Source organism: Pseudorasbora parva, chromosome 21 (genome assembly GCF_024679245.1).
Source record: "Pseudorasbora parva isolate DD20220531a chromosome 21, ASM2467924v1, whole genome shotgun sequence".
Classification (NCBI taxonomy): domain Eukaryota; kingdom Metazoa; phylum Chordata; class Actinopteri; order Cypriniformes; family Gobionidae; genus Pseudorasbora; species Pseudorasbora parva.
Window position 1 is genome coordinate 31,803,952 of NC_090192.1, and position 16,547 is coordinate 31,820,498.

The window sequence follows — 16,547 nt, forward strand, 5'->3', positions numbered from 1 at the left end:
ATGTAATCCAAAAGGGAATTTAATTTTCTGAGCCAGCCTTTGGAGATCTTTTTTATAGTGAAAACTGGAGCAAGACTTCAAGGAGGTGGTCCAAGTTCATCCATGACTTTGCATTTTCCTACCTGATCCCAGGAGAATGAGGGAACTCACCTGAGAAGTTTCTAGAAACCAGCATAGTAGTGAGAATGGCTCCCTGAAAAAAAGAGAAAAATACAGCATTTAGTACATGGAAACCGGACTTTCGGCACTAATTACCCAAGGGATGAAGACTGGCGTTAGTCTAAGGGCCCTTCAAACCTCCGCCATACCTTCAGTTTTCTGCGGGCATTGAACTTGCGCAAGCACTCCACAGTCTCTTGGCGATGCATCATGGACGCCACTGTGGACCGTTGCTGAAACAAACAAATGCAAGATGAAGAAAAATATTGCACATCAGCATTATAGAGGTATTTGAACCAATTAAAGCAACGGGTCACTCAAAAAAGGGAACATTCTTTCATTATTTACCCATCCTCATGTGGTCCTGTAAACCCATGGAACACACGAGGCTATTTTTATAATATACTTGTGCACTGTTACCAGGCTAGGAAAATTATGTAAAACGTAAATGTATCCACTGTCACATAACAGTCATACAGAAAAACAGAAATAGTGATCACATTTAAAACACAATCAATCATAGAGCCCTAATGGTTTTGCACTAGAGGAGTAACGATATGTCACGATTTGGTACATATCATGATACTGAACTCACGATACGATATTATTTTGGTACGCCAACACATATGGTAAAAGGTGTACTTTTGGTATTACATGGGGGGTGGAAATGAATAGGCTTGGACTTTGTAACCCATTGCATGGGATGATGATGACAACAGAATGAAAATATTCATGATTCTGAAGCTGAAAATACAGAATTATTTTAAATGAATGTGCTTGCTCTGTCACTGACTACATATATTTAAAATAATGTAGGCCACTTTTTACTTGTAACATGTCCCGGTAATGCCAAATGTCTTATGTTACCTATAAAAAGTGAAATACCGGTAATTATTCCCCCATTGCATTATTGCATCAACTGACACCAAAACTTTTTCTCACAGTAATTTTCATTTTGGGAGAACTATTCACAATACAGATTGTCCCTATTCAATGACACATATTGTTGCATTTTTGTATTGTGACATATGGTGACACGATATATAGTTACACCCCTATTGCAGCCTTTTTTGAAGTTTGAAATCTCCAGTTCCAATTCATTGTAGTTGCAAAGAAAAGAGAAACCGGCACATTACTAAATTTTTCTAAATGTCTGACATGCTTAAAATTCAGATAATCTCAAATATGAGTGAATGATTCCTTTAAGTACGTCAAAAACACGTCAACCTATTCTAAGAGCTCAAATATGTGGAATGTGACCATGTGAAAAGGCTGCACTTCACATGAAACTCTGGTTCCATTTGCTCGGGGCTTGTGGTAAATGTAGTCTTTGGCAGAGATAACTTACGCAGACCCATGGGTGCTTAAGGGCCTGCTCTGCTGTGATTCTCTTAGCTGGGTTGATGGTCAGCATTTGGTTGATAAGGTTCTTGGCCTCGGGGGTGACCGTGTCCCACTCCGGAGAAGGAAACTGTAAGAGAAAATAATCATGAGTGTGTGTTAGATAAGCAATCTATACGCAAGAGAATGCCTAGAGTGCTTTTCACACCACAATACGTACTGACACACATACAGAACGGTCTGCATCGAGGCCTAATGAAATTAAACCCATCACGAGGCAGCGTACAGGATTCAATGAGTCACGGCAGTCAGTCCTCCTACAGTCGGCCTATTCGGCACGGCTGGTTCTCGAAACATGTTGCTTGTGCATTTCACACCTCATGGCTTCATTGCAGCCCATAACTAGAGAAAATTGCAGTTGTAATTAGCCAATAAAAAACTGTGTCTGTATCAGTGTTGAATGTGTCGCACCTCCTCTTTGGTACCAGGAGATCTTAATGTGGCCGTTACAAATCCTTTGTCTGTTCCAAGAAAACCTTGGGCAGGTTCCAGGAAGTATAATTTGTTTGCGCATCAAGCTGTGTTGCATCAGCTAAAACGAGCATGTGGATTGTACTTAGAAGCACTGCAGGTGCTCATAAGCCTTTACACACACTGATTCAGCTGCGCTTTTGGCTCAGGGCACTGCTAATACATGTCATGGGTGGGGCAATTTTGCACTGCTGTGCGCTGCTTCAGCAAAGGCGGCCACACAGGACTGAGGACGGCACAGTTAAATGTGAACACATAGCCGGAAGGCCCAGTGACAGAAGCTCGTAATGCATGATGAGGCATAACTACACCTCATTGATTGCGATCACATGACAAAAGGTTATACAAGTACAAAACAGAGAAACTCCTGGTAAGGTTTCCTAATTCGATTGTGACAATGGCAATGTGTTGATCTGCAGAGATTTGGAATACGATTTATGCCATGGTAGATATATTACCACCGTTACTGGGTGTAAATTACTTTATACATGATACCAACAAAGAAAAATGCAAAAAACAAATAGTGGGAGAAGTAAGCAGGAGGAATCTTCCGATCAGAATTTAGCCAGTTCTATATTTGTAAAATTTATTGTCTTCGGTTGTACACAACCATGTAAGTCAGTTTGAAAAAATAAAAAAAACTTTTTTTCCTCACGGATGCATTAAATTGGTCAAAAATGACAGTAAAACCTTTTATGTTACAAAAATATTCTATTTAAAATAAATTCTGTTTCTTAGAACTTTTTATACATCAAAGAATCCTAAAAATGTATATGTAATGTAATGTATTACTATTATTGGTAATAACATTGAAAAACAATAAGAAATCTTTCTTGAGCACCAAATCAGGATACTACAATGATTTCTGAAGGATCATGTGACACTGAAGACTGGAGTAATAATGCTGAACTGTCATATTTGGTTTCTATGTCCATCAATTTCAAAATAATCCGAAAAAAATAATCAAATGGGATGAAAAACCAATTCATAACTTTTCATTTTCTTTGACTAATACACTATGCAATACCACGCAATACCAATATATATATATATGGTCTTCATTGGGGATTGCTTAGCTGAATGTTTCCTTCTCAAATAAAGTATAATGAAAATATAACGTACATAATGTCCAACATTATTTGACTCTGAACATCAATAATCATTATTTTAACGGATTTAGTTTAATGTAAGCATTATTACAAAGTATGCAAATTAGGGTGATAGATGAATTTTATTTTCTGCACGCTAAAGTCAAATTAAGCTTTCTTTCCAAAAAAGGACACTTGGAGACTCCAAAAGAGCACCAAATAACCAAATTATACATTACAAATATTGCAGAACAAAACTTTTCAAAATTCAGAGTACAGTACAACAGCAAAGAGCTTATTGCTTACTGTACGACTGCTTTTGACTGGTTGTCTGAATTAATTTGCTTTTTTATGTTCATTTCTCTTTACAACTATTTAAATTTTCCTTGTTTTTATTTCAATTCTTACACATGGTATTCTTATGTCTTATGCATATGTTATCACTATTTTAATTAATTTCTATGTTAAGCACTTTGAATTGCCATGAAATGTGCTAAAAACTTGCCTTGCCTTACTAAACTAGTTCAGTGACTTAAAATGATCTCCTCGCAAACAGAGAAGTAAAATCTAGTTAAATGGTTAGAACAGAAATAAAAGGTGCTTGTGTCATTGTAGATGTTCAAAGTGATAACCCCGACCACGAAAGATCATGTAACCGTCTGCCGTAAATGATGTTAATTATTAATTTGTTATTAATAAAATAATTAAAATTATTATTTAAATGCGTTATTTTGAGCCACCATTTTGTGGTTGGATTTTCAGCAAAAATAACCGCATTTTATATATATATATATATATATATATTTTTTTTTCTTTTTCTTGGTCATAACCCCCTCCCCTGAGGTGAACTGACCTAGCCTGACACTGTGACTATCTATCAGTGTAACATTCACTCCATTTTCACAACAAGGCCACAATTATATAAATCTCCCTTTTATTCGACAAACAAATTTGAAATGGAATGAACGTCTCTGGGGCAGTCACTCGCTCCATGTCCTGCTACACACATCTGAGGGTGTGAGACAGTGATGCAATTGATGGACAATTTTAAAAAGCACCACACACATATATGCAAACAAACAAGCACATACACTGGGACAAGGCAGTTGTTTCTAAGCAAAGCCCATCTCTCTGCAATGCGTCAGGGAGGGCCTGACATAATCAATAACAGCACCAGTAGTTCTAAATCGCACCCAATCAAAAATTAAACAGGCAGTTAGACTACAGTAAGTGTCGCAGAGACCATGTGACATCTGCTGTAATCAATTAATGCTGAAACAATAGAGTAATGAGCTGGGATTTTATTTACTTATTTCTTATATATTTTTAAGTTAATATACACACACACACACACACACACACACACACACACACACACACACACACACACACACACAGTATATAAATATGAGAATGGAATAATTCATTAAAAGCTGAATTTGATCAAATCAAATATATATTTTTTTTATAAATCAAAATAAAATAAAATTCCAGCTCATTGATTAAATGTTTGAGCCTTACTTGATTACATTTTATTTTCTTTATGTCTCCAAGCTTTATTATGTCTCCAAGCTTTAATAAATTATCTTATTTCCACCTTTTGGACCATTACTGCAATCAGTTTGAAAATAATTTGCACAGCTCTGCATTTTAATCCAAGTGATTTCACAAACGTTGACAGGAAATGGTGTTAACGGTATCCTGCTGGGAAATTCCACTGATTTTCTGAAAGGATGTAGAGGCCTTGTGATGTGCGGGCTAAAATTAAACAAGCCTCACTAGACTGGTTTATGAAAGGACTTAATGAATTCACATAGACTGGACTAATTAGAAACATCCAAAATATGATTTTAAAGTGGATGCACATTTGACAAAAATGTGGCCAAATGAAAAGCAGAAGACAAAAAGAGTTTTTACACTCGTAGCGGATGCCCCTATTTTAAAGACTTGATGGTGCATTCGAAGACCAATCAGATGAAGGCTTTTCTAGTGTCCCCGACACACAGGGACAGTGAGAGAATGCAGCTGCGTCGGTGGACAAATGTACTTACATCATAAGCTCCAGCCTTGATCTGCTGGTATAACTTGTGTTGATCTTCATCCCAAAATGGAGGGTAGCCCACTAGTAGAATGTACAGGATTACACCTGTGAAAGAAAGACAAAGGGAAAACGAGAGAAAGGAATAATTACATCATACTGTTACTTGATTCTGATTGGCTAATTCACATGACAATTATGTGTATGTGACTCATCTCTCTATCTCTCTCTCTCTCTCTCTCTCTCTCTCTCTCTCTCTCTCTCTCTCTCTCTCTCTCTCTCTCTCTTCAAATTCAAAGGAGTTTTATATGAGCATGAAAATACAAATAAATGAAAAATAAATAAAAAAATGAACAAAGTAGAAGTAATAAACAAGTGTGGAAAAACGGAGCGGGAGGAAAAGAGAACAAAAAAAGTAAAAAAAAAAGTGTATGTACTTTAAATGGTGTATTTGCATATGGGTGTGTGTATAAGAGTTAGTGTAAGTTCAAGTGTGTGTGTGTGTGTGCCTGTTTATGTGGTTTATGAGGACACAAATGTGTATAACTACATGGGTATTACACTGGTATTACACTATAAATGTGGTTTATGAGGACATATCAAATGTCCTCATAATTCAAATGGCCTTAAAAACATACTAAATGATGTTTTTTTGAAAAAGTAAAAATGCAGAATGTTTCCTGTGATGGGTAGGTTTAGGGGCAGGGGCAGTGTAAGGGGATAGAAAATACGGTTTGTAGAGTATAAAAACCATTACGCCTATGGAGAGTCCCTGTAAACCACATAGACCAACTGCTATACCATCTCTCTCTCAATAATATATTTTACAATCAAATAAATGTAATATAACATATACACACATATACTTTAAAAGGAGGGTGGGATCTTATGGCAGTTCATTATAGTTCAGTACGGTACATCATTTTTGCCTTTTCCATTCTCAGAAGTTGTGAATAATACCATAATTCTGAACCATCATACCACTTTTTTTGGCACCCTTCAGTTGGGGTACCTTACACAGTAGTCCAGTATTTAAGGGTGGAGATAGACTCACTGCAGAAGGTTGATTGATTGACAGAAAATTGTACTTGCACATGCTTTTTCGGCTGTGTTTTTCCTAACAGCCTACAGCCACAACAAAGTGTGTCGTCTTCTTGTGACAAACAGCCACATGCCAAGAAGCAAGAACAAGATCTGCTGTGTCGTCCACAGTTGTTTACAGCCGGGTCAGGGTTTAGCGTCCCGAACTCTACAGTACAGAAACGTTAGCCTGGTCCTACCAGACTTTCGTATATTTCATATGTATAGAGACTCTGGCCACTCTCCATTGACAAGCGTTAACTTCCTTGAAGGCGGGTACTCTGTCGAAGTTTGAAACTATTGACTCTACCCAAAGCCACTCGGATCTGCCAAAACCAGTCGCTAACATGGGTTTGTGACTTTTAACACTTTTAAGCACTTTTTTATATTAATAGTCTATGTTGCTTTACATAATAAATAATCTCAAATCATAGACTGTAGCGCACAACATCATCATCGTTCTTAGCCACTCTCTCTGTTCGCTGATTATATTGGTTAAAATTTGATCAGAGAAAATGAGAGAATATACCGCAATCCCAGATGGAATACTGAGGGAAAATGAACATTGAGCGGAAGTACGTAGTAGGGTGGATCCACGCTACTGAAACATACCGTTCGGTGGAAACGAGCCATTATGCTTTCACAGGTAGCTCGCCATTGCTAGTCTCTCTGAAAATGGCCACGGCTAGGAGTGCAAAACACAATTTTAAAGCACTGCGAGTCAACTATTTCTACTGGATTGTCATGAAATACCGTAATTTCTCAAATAAAGACTGGGGCCTTTATTTACCTGAACTGCAGAAGGGAACAGGCTTTTATTTGAAGCAGGCTTTTGTTAGGGGCAGGCCTGTATTTCTAATTCCATCTGTTTGAAAAATAATTGCTTTAAATAAACCTTTTTAAATGATAGCGTTCCAGTGGACAGATATTATTGATTTTTTAAGAAACATTTGCAAAAATATCATCATGTACAACAACAGCCAGAAAGTCAACAAAGCAATTTTGGTCAGAATTATTGTAGCCTAATTGGTAACCCCCATTGAGTCTGTTTGAAAAATGTAAATTGTATATTCAGTGCTTAATTTCTATATAGGTTGCACGTGAGGTTATTTTAGCCCGACTCAGTGCAAGGGAAAAAAGCTTCCTTCCATTAAGAAGAGTTGCGTACTTTAAAGTACTTTTTAATTTTAATATATTTGTTTACATAAATATTATTTTCTATTTAAAAAAACTATAATTTTGTTATTTTTCTAACCCAATTAATGACTCTGTGCTTTCTATATTTCGTTGCACGTGAGGGAAAAAAAGCTTCCTTTCACTTAAAAAGAGTTGAGCACTTTTAAGCACTTTTTATTTTAATATTCTATGTTGCTTTACATAATGTTTTTAATACTTAAAAACTACTATAATTTTTTTATTTTTCTGACCCAACTAATAACTCATCCGTGCTTCCAATAGGTTGCACGCACTTTACTCAGAGATATTACATTTTGATTTTGCATATTGTTTTTAAAAAAAATTGTTTTATTGTCTTTCGTGTAACCTAGTTCATATGACTACTTTAAAATATTTTATCAACATAGTTTATTTTGAAGCCTATGCTGTTTTCTTGTACAAAATAAAATATTTGAAGTTAAATGCAGAGTAAGGCGTATAAAAAAGATAAGAGGTGAAGATCAATATTCGTGTAGCCTGTCTGACAGCGTATTTTCACAGATGTTGCATCTCTCAAAGACTACAGTAGCCTATTTAAAATGGCATAAATGCATCAGTTATATTCTCAATTTAATTTACAGAGCAGTCCCTGCAAAGTTTTTAGGTTAACTATAGAAGAGACTACTAGAGTGTCGCATTTGCAAGAACGGGGCGCGTGGCATCAGGATGGTTGCATGATGTCGGTCAGCCATCACAGCACAAACCCTACTGTACATTATGATGAACTTGAATGCACATTAAATGAAAGGCATTTAGGAGATTATCCACACATTTTCCCCTGGCCTTAATTTGAGACCGGCCTTTATTTGTTCGTGCTGACTACACCCCTGGCCACTATCAGAGGCCCGCGTTTAATTGACCACAGGCTTTTATTAGAGGAATTACGGCACAATTCATATTACAAAGGAATACCATATTTACATCCAAATGGTAGGTGTTTTACACACTTTTGACTAGTACCTAATCATTTATGTAAAAAGAAAGTGTTGTTTGTGTGCCTTGTGTTACTGCACGTGTAACCTGCAGCCTGAACCTGGCGGTTATTTGCTTCATTAAAGCATGTATTTCAGAAGATTGTGTTGACAGACAGGTCTACAGTGCATCTGCACTATATTTTCTGCTGAGTTCAGCATGTGACGCGCATCAAAAATAGGCTCTGCACTGAAACTTTACTTGCAGAGCTATGCAGCATTGCATGACGTACCCGTGCAGTGTGAATACTGTAACCTGTTAATATGGGAACCAGCTCAAGCAGACAGAATAAGCAAGAGGTCTAATGATTAAGGACCCTATGGAAGACTCACCACAGGCCCAGATGTCCACAGGTTTGCCGTAGGGATCCTTCCTCAACACCTCTGGAGACAGGTAGCCAGGTGTGCCAGCAAAACCTGAGACAAAACAGCAAACAAGTTGGAAAGTGACCATTCTTCACTTTAAGCATAAGATAAAGTGGATGCAAACGGCCGACTCCTGCAGGCAATGTAGCTCAGCCAATTAGTTTTCACTGAAATGCTAATAATTCCAGGCATGTGTGTGTGTGTGTGTGTGTGGATAGTTAGATGGATTTTTCCATTCGCCAGAACCACTCAGAGCCAAAATTATGATGTGCTGAGATGGCTACCTCCCTCCAGCACTGTCAAGGCTGAAGAGGGCTGGAAATAGGTGGGTTTTAAACAGCTGCCCACTGTGGTAAAATAATTCTACGCTGTCCAATCATATAGCTTGTATATAACAATTATTCCACCCACAGGGCTTTGTTCTTCACAAAGTTAGGTCTGCTTCAGTCAAATAAAGATGATTACCTATTCAAAAATAAAGAAAGCTGTGCTGATACTCCATTGGCACTAAAGCAGAATGGCAGCAGAATTAACCAGCCTCCAGTAGAGGGCCACAAGGCCTGAGAGAAATCTTTATCCAGAAAAGGCAGCTGTGGAGGGACATTTTCAGAGCTAAAGGATCTTTCACACGCCAACAGGAATGATGTGTGAAAGCGAAACATGAAATGAGCAAAGATTGGCATTTAACACGGCCAGAAAATAAGCCTTTGCGGCTATTCCAATCCATTTCACTCTGCAGGTAATGCAGCGGGAAATGTCGGAACATCCTTTTAAGATAAACTAAACGGATTTTACGAAGGAATCAGCACAGTTTTGTGGGGAAAATGTAACATGCTAGTAGTAAACAAGAAGTATATATGTATGGCAGATATTAAAAGTATTCATAAATGGGCAAAACAATAGACCTGTTTTAATTAGTGAGTGCTAAGCCAAGCATTGCTATTACTATTGCCTTGCAGCCACCCACAACATCCAAGCATCATGGGGATGATTTTCACATAGGTAAGAAAAGCACCAGTTAAATTTTTGTGGAAAACATTTATTTTAAATATAAAATTCTCCAAAACTGGAAAGTAAAGGATTTGGATAGGTGTAGTAATCAACAGCTCTTGAGATCATCACAAGTGTAGGCATGTGTGGAATTAAAGCCAAAGTTATAGTTATTTACCAAACCAGGCCTGCTGATCTCCCTGCACCTCGATGGCAAGCCCAAAATCAGCCAGTTTCACTGCCGCTCCTTTCATCTTACTGGCCAACAGCAAGTTCTCGGGCTGAGGAGAAAAGCAGATGATGCTTTTAACACACTAAACACTCACAAACATTTCAGATCGACTACAAAGAGAGGTTAAAAAGATTCTTTAGGATTGACAGCGCCCAGCATGTGGCGCAAAGCTGGGATAGTTTACTGGTGTTGAATGTTAAATCTAATGAGATGTTCACACTGACAGCAATTTGCAGCAAAGCAACCAGACATCACTTAATTAGAGTTTGGGCATTTTCCATACAAACGAGGTGTATCCAGACAAACTACAAAATTAAGTAAATGAGCAGCTATGTGATGTGCCGACTACCAATTTACTTTTTTAATCCCTAATATTTTCAATAATGATTCTCATAACTGACTGCAAAGACATTGCAACAAAAACGATTATAATGTAGACATTTTAATTTAATAATAATAATAATAATAATAATGCGTTGGATTTATATAGCGCTTTCCAAGGCACTCAAAGAGCTTTACATTGAAGGGGGGAATCTCCTCAACCACCACCAATGTGCAGCATCCACCTGGATGATGCGACGGCAGCCATATTGCGCCAGAACGCTCACCACACACCAGCTGATTGGTGGAGAGGAGACTGAGTGATGAAGCCAATCTGGATATGGGGATTATTAGAAGGCCATATTGGACAGAGGCCAATGGGTAAATTTGGCCAGGATGCCGGGGTGAAGCTACCCCCCCGAGAAGCTATTGTTTAGGGCTAGTAGTTGGCGGGTTTTGTTTTAAAAACTTGGCAACCCTGTCTACACGCGAGCTGAATCCAGGCTGAAATACACGATCTTTGCCGGTGTTGTAAAAAAATAAAATAATTTAATGATCCACAGAGTACTTACCCAACATGATCATCATTTCTGTGAGAAATTGTGAAGGTGAATGCAGATACAAACAAGCTCTCCGTTTAGGATTCGAAAATATAATCCAAGCCCCTTTGATGACGTGCATGATTACGTTACTGTTGATCATCTGTCCGTCATCATCTAAAGCCCTCCCTCATGATTTCATTGGTCTGAACAGTTTCTGTTCGGGGATAATCACTCCTCTATGGAGCGAGGCCAGACCGAACTGCCTGCCCTAAAATGTTTGTGCGCGGGGTTAAGTTCGGCTGGCATCCAGGCTAGAATGTACCAGAAGTATTTTTTAAAGATACTGACACAAAACTTTTAAACATTACAGGCATGAGAACACAAATATTATGTTATAAAATTTTAAATTAGAACGAAAAATCAGTTAAATTTATTGTTATAAAAATGATGGTCCTTTTGGTACAAAAAAGGTACATTTTCATTATTGAATTTACCAGAGACATTAGGGCTTCCAGCAGTAGGAAAAAGACCAACAATACAGCCACTTTGCAGCAGTCAGTGTGAACAGCCATTGAAGGTAAGTGCATCACCAGCAGATGTAAAGATGAACAGGTGGTTTCCCTATACCAGTCAAACCAGCTCAGTAGGATAAGACAGATTTTGGGGGTCAAAGATCTCTCCACAGGTCATTGAGTTTATACATGGCTTACAGGTTAAGCACATCTGAATAGAGCGAGCTTGCTTTACTATCACATTTACGCTGAGCAAATATTAGGGTGGATTTCCTGTGGTTTTGTCAGCGTTCCAACTTTGATATCAAACACAAAAACCCATTAATATCCAGGCGCTTCAAGTACGCAACTTAGCGTAAAGGCCCAGAAAGGTATATTAGGCAGAACGGAAGACTTTCACATTAAAATTTGGAACAGTCGATTTCCTTTCCAGTTCTCGAATATACAACTCAATAGGCTTGATTTATTAGCTGCCGCACATATATCTTCTCAATGCGCAGAGTTCACCCTCTAGTTCTATATTCAAGCACAGAAATTAAATGCATCTGTTATGAGGATGCTGGGAAATTTATGCCCATAGGTGTGAATCTCTCGCTCTCCCTCATTAAACGCGCAGACTACAAATGAGGGATAGTGAGACTCGCAATGACCCCTCCCACATCCCTCCGTCTCACAGGCAATACCAGCAACAGTTGTCGAATCACGTTCTTCGCTATGGCAACCAGCAGGGCGCATTTCTGCTGCTCAACATTGGTCTCACATACACATGGGGGAGGGCAGTGTATGTGACTAATGCACAATAGGAGGACATGATAAAACTGTGTGTCTGTTTGCATTATCAAAGACACTGGCGCTGTCAAGACCACGCATACACACAAACTCAGAGTGTGTGTCATGTTTATGCATGCATTTGATTCATATGGCAATACAATGAATTGTTTAACTATCGCTGTTATAAAAGAGAGTATTACTTTAAACAAAGATAATCCTCTGTACAAAAAGTCTTAGTAGTACGTATGTGTGCATTTGAACAGTAGGAAAACACCAGAAGTAATTCTCTTAGGTGAAGTCCTCTTTAATTAAAATGAGGGGAATCATAAACAGGAGCAGGAAAACTGCTGTATCTGTGTGTTTGTGTGGGGCAGGGCATCAACATGGAAACCCTCAGAGACAGGCCGGTTGACGTGTGTGTGGTTGTCGTGGCGACTGGCTCTCGCTCACCTTAAGGTCTCTGTGCACGATGTCATGCTGGTGAATATGATTGACACTCTCCAGGATCTGATTGATGCACTGGCTGAAAAACAGAATAATAAATCAATCAGTGGCAGAGAAAGATCATAAGGATAAGTGAGGGGGTGACATAAGGCTAAATATTGATTTTTAACCTTCTTTTTACTGCATTATGAAAGTCAGCTCCCTTATTTTTAAATTATTCTCCCTTTATTTTCCCTCTAAAAGGAACTTGTAAACTTGTTTCACACAAGTTTTTCTTCCTTTAAAGCTTTTTTGTTTTGGTTGCCCTTTTACGCGTGCGTGCGTGCGTTTCTGAGAACTTGACAGCCCGTGGTCATTGACCCCTGTCATTGTGAGAAAAGGCCCGCATATCCTTCAAAATTTAACATTGTTTGTGCAAAAGTGAAAAGAAAGTCTTATGAGCTGTAAAAACAACATTACCTTTGAATGGATTTAAACATTACATTTGAAAATATGCTACATTTGTAGAGTTTTTGGCTAATTAAACCAGATATGAAAATTAGATATTAAAATTCCAATTCATAAAAATGCCAAATAAGAAATATTGGTTTCCTCAAAAATAAATCAAAAACAAAACATACTACAGATAGTCTGCTACTTCAGATTATCTTATATTTTACTGTACGAATTTATACAAATTAATTAAAGTCCATAATTTCAATCTCTTAATTAAAATAAACCTTTAAAATTGATTACGGTGAATTTAATCAACATCGTCTGCTGAACAATTAGATGAAGCAATTCAATTAAACACCATGACTAGATGATTGATGCTATGCTACATATGCATGTACTACTGCTACTTTAGCAGAATGATCCAAGTCATGGTTAAAGTGTAATGTGACTGGGGCACATAAAATGAGCAGGGGATTGTGGGATAGCTGGGCTGGGTGTTAATTGTGGAAAGCGTCTCAATCTCAGACAGGTACACACACATGCACATGCATTATCCCTCTTAAAGCTGTAATCCTATAACAATGTCTAACCAGGACAGATGAACCAGAGTGAGCGTGTGTGTGTGTGTGTGTGTGTGTGTGTGTGTGGGTTGCTTTGGTTTCACGCAGCTATAAATACTTAGTATTCATTTAAAACTATGCATGCCATTCATTAGATCCTTATTGCATTTGCTTTAAGGAAATGGCATAGATGATGGTTAGGTCGTGACTCCTCTCCATAGGTCACTTATAATATATAAATAATTTCACTCACTCATTTATAATTGTATATATATATATATATATATATATATATATATATATATATATATATATATATATATATATATATATTTAATTATTTTACTTATCATTTATAATTAATTTACTGATGCCTTCCTTGTTTCATAAAATTTTGTTCTTGACATCTTGTTCTTGTATCTTATTGCAAATGTAATATGATATAAAACTAAATGGATAGTTCCGGTCCCTGATAATGATTGGTTGTGCCACGTTCAAATCCATTGTAAATGACTCTATAAACAAACACCTGTGTTGCGCTCATTACATCAGTATTACTGCGCCACTGCGTCTGTGTGTTGCTTGGCAACCATTCTGCTTCTGAAGAACTACATTGCTTGGCGTAAGAATAGTATTCCTATCAATAACATTAAATGTTTGTGTCTGTGTTTATTTTATGAAACCTTGCCAGGTATATGGAATAAGGCAATAAGCCCTGTGAAGCAATAAGCTCTGCAACGTGCCTAACAATGCCGCTTAGCTTTTCAAAATTCACTATAATCCATGGCTTCTTTGTTCTTATAGCTTTAATATAATATAGATATTCACTATTTTAAATAATTGGAAGCACTTTATTTTACAGTATCCTTGTCACATAACTATTATTAATATGGTAAGTACATGTAACATACGTATAATTACATGCAACTTACTAACCCTCAACAAAACACTTATAGTAATTACCCTAACCCTATAGTAATTACATGTTAATTATTAATAATTTGTACTTAAATATAAATATACTAACAATGATCCTTACAATTAAGTGTAACCAAATGATTATATTATATTATTATTCAGAAGTGCAGGTTGACACCATGTCCTATAACTAAGCGACACGTTTCCAGTGACCAGAAACAGAGAAGGCATAGACTTGATCACTTGTCACTTTATCATGCTTGGTTAGGACATGCCACAAGGAACAAGGGAATAGGAAAAGTGGAGTACATGAGATAAGAAAGCAGATTGAAAAAGACTGTTGAGTATATTAATGTTACTGAAACACAAAGAAGCTATTTGGCCAAATTTGGTTATTTTAAGCCCAGCATTCCATTTTCAGGACAGCACAAATCCCACTGGACACAAAATACCTGTCTCCCTGTATCTCTCTCTCACACACACACAAATAAGACAGCTGATCTTTTTATAAAACTCATTTTCCCACTCACCCTTTTTTTATTTGTTTTTACCGATCTAATATCAAAGCTTAGACGCGAAACTGTCATCGAGCCATTCTTGTAAACCAAATTTAGCGTGGCGCTCGTATAAGCACGTTAAAACACAGCTAACTGCTGGAGGGTGTTTGTGTTGGATGCCTGGGGATTTAACTTGGAATCAGAGTTCCTCAGAGACTGATACACTTGCTGCTGGTTCCTGAAGACACTGTTCAAACTGTGTCATTTCTGTGCCACTAGATCTCCCACTCTGGGAAACCTGTTTAGACAGAATCTTCATTTTTGCAGTTCAGTGCTGCTGTTGTTAGTAGTGCAGAAGTGATGCAATCGAAAGGAGGGGCCAACTGAGGGGGCAAATGGATGTGTTTTTGTGTGGCACCTGTTGATTGCCAGTTCTGCAACTCCACCATCATTAAAGGCTCTCAGTTTTTCTGCACAAAAGGGATCGTCCTTTCTGTGCTTTTAAATCAGATGTAAGTGTGTGTGCAAGTGTGACCTGCTCACTGCAGCACAGTAACCACAGCAACAGTAAATTGGAGAGCCCACCTTGCGTCAGCTTCACTGTAATACTCTCTGGCGACGATGTCCTCAAACAACTCCCCCCCAGTCACACTGCGGAAATAGAGAGGGGAAAAAAACAGTGAAACAAGGGATGAGAGAATGGAGAGTGTGCTGGGTTTTGGGCTAATTTGGTCAGCAGCAGGTAAACATCATTGCAAATGTATGTGATGCTGCATTAAATAAAACTTATATAGAGAGGTTTATTACTAGATGCAAGTAATATATTTGACAGTACAACACAGTGGTGGTCATTACAAAGTTTCCAGAGTTTTATTGTAGTAACAATTACTGTAATAAATAAATAAATAAATGTTTCTTGAGCAGCAAATCACCATTTTATTACAATGATTTCTGAAGGATCATGTGACGTAATGATGCTGAAAATTCTGATTCACCACAACAGGAATAAATTTGAAAATGTATTAAAATAGAAAAACAGTTATTTACAAATGTAATAATATCCGTTGCATTATTTTCCTGTTAACACCGTGAAGCTGCTTTGAAACAATTGGCATAGGAAAAAGTGTTGTTTTATCAAATAAATGTTTTTTTTTTTTGGTGAGCATAAAAACAAAATCAAACTTTTAGATGGTATGTATTGAGAATATTATGAAACCAATCTGGCTTATATTGCCAGCTCCCAAAGGTAACCATTGAAAAGTGTGAGCTTGTGCACAAGACATGTAACATGAACATTAGAAAAAATAAAAGAGCTCTGGACTTAAAACCAGGACACAGAAACAACCATCTTGACAGCACTAAATCATATTTATATGGCCACCCAGAAATGTCTACCCATCAATTCTGCTGGCAGATCTCATCAAATTGAAGGATATATTTTTGACATCCGAGAAGATGCATATGAGGTGTTCTTGTCGAACATATCTCAGTTGCATTTATCTGCCTCAAGGAATGGGATTCAGACATTGAAACAAA

The 16,547-nt window shown here is 37.5% G+C and overlaps 1 protein-coding gene across 14 annotated transcripts in view; it reads right to left on the minus strand.

Moving 5' to 3' along the window:
• Positions 1 to 16,547, minus strand: part of camk2g1 (calcium/calmodulin-dependent protein kinase (CaM kinase) II gamma 1) — a 91,181-nt gene that overhangs the window by 18,771 nt on the left and 55,863 nt on the right. For all 14 annotated transcript variants that reach the window (XM_067430464.1, XM_067430459.1, XM_067430454.1 and 11 more), the window contains exons 5-12: positions 15,597 to 15,662; positions 12,608 to 12,680; positions 9,958 to 10,060; positions 8,757 to 8,840; positions 5,171 to 5,265; positions 1,508 to 1,630; positions 309 to 392; positions 151 to 193 (exon numbers count right to left, since the gene is read on the minus strand). In XM_067430464.1, coding sequence (XP_067286565.1) covers positions 151 to 193; positions 309 to 392; positions 1,508 to 1,630; positions 5,171 to 5,265; positions 8,757 to 8,840; positions 9,958 to 10,060; positions 12,608 to 12,680; positions 15,597 to 15,662 — 671 coding nt within the window. The remainder of the gene's footprint in view (positions 1 to 150; positions 194 to 308; positions 393 to 1,507; positions 1,631 to 5,170; positions 5,266 to 8,756; positions 8,841 to 9,957; positions 10,061 to 12,607; positions 12,681 to 15,596; positions 15,663 to 16,547) is intronic.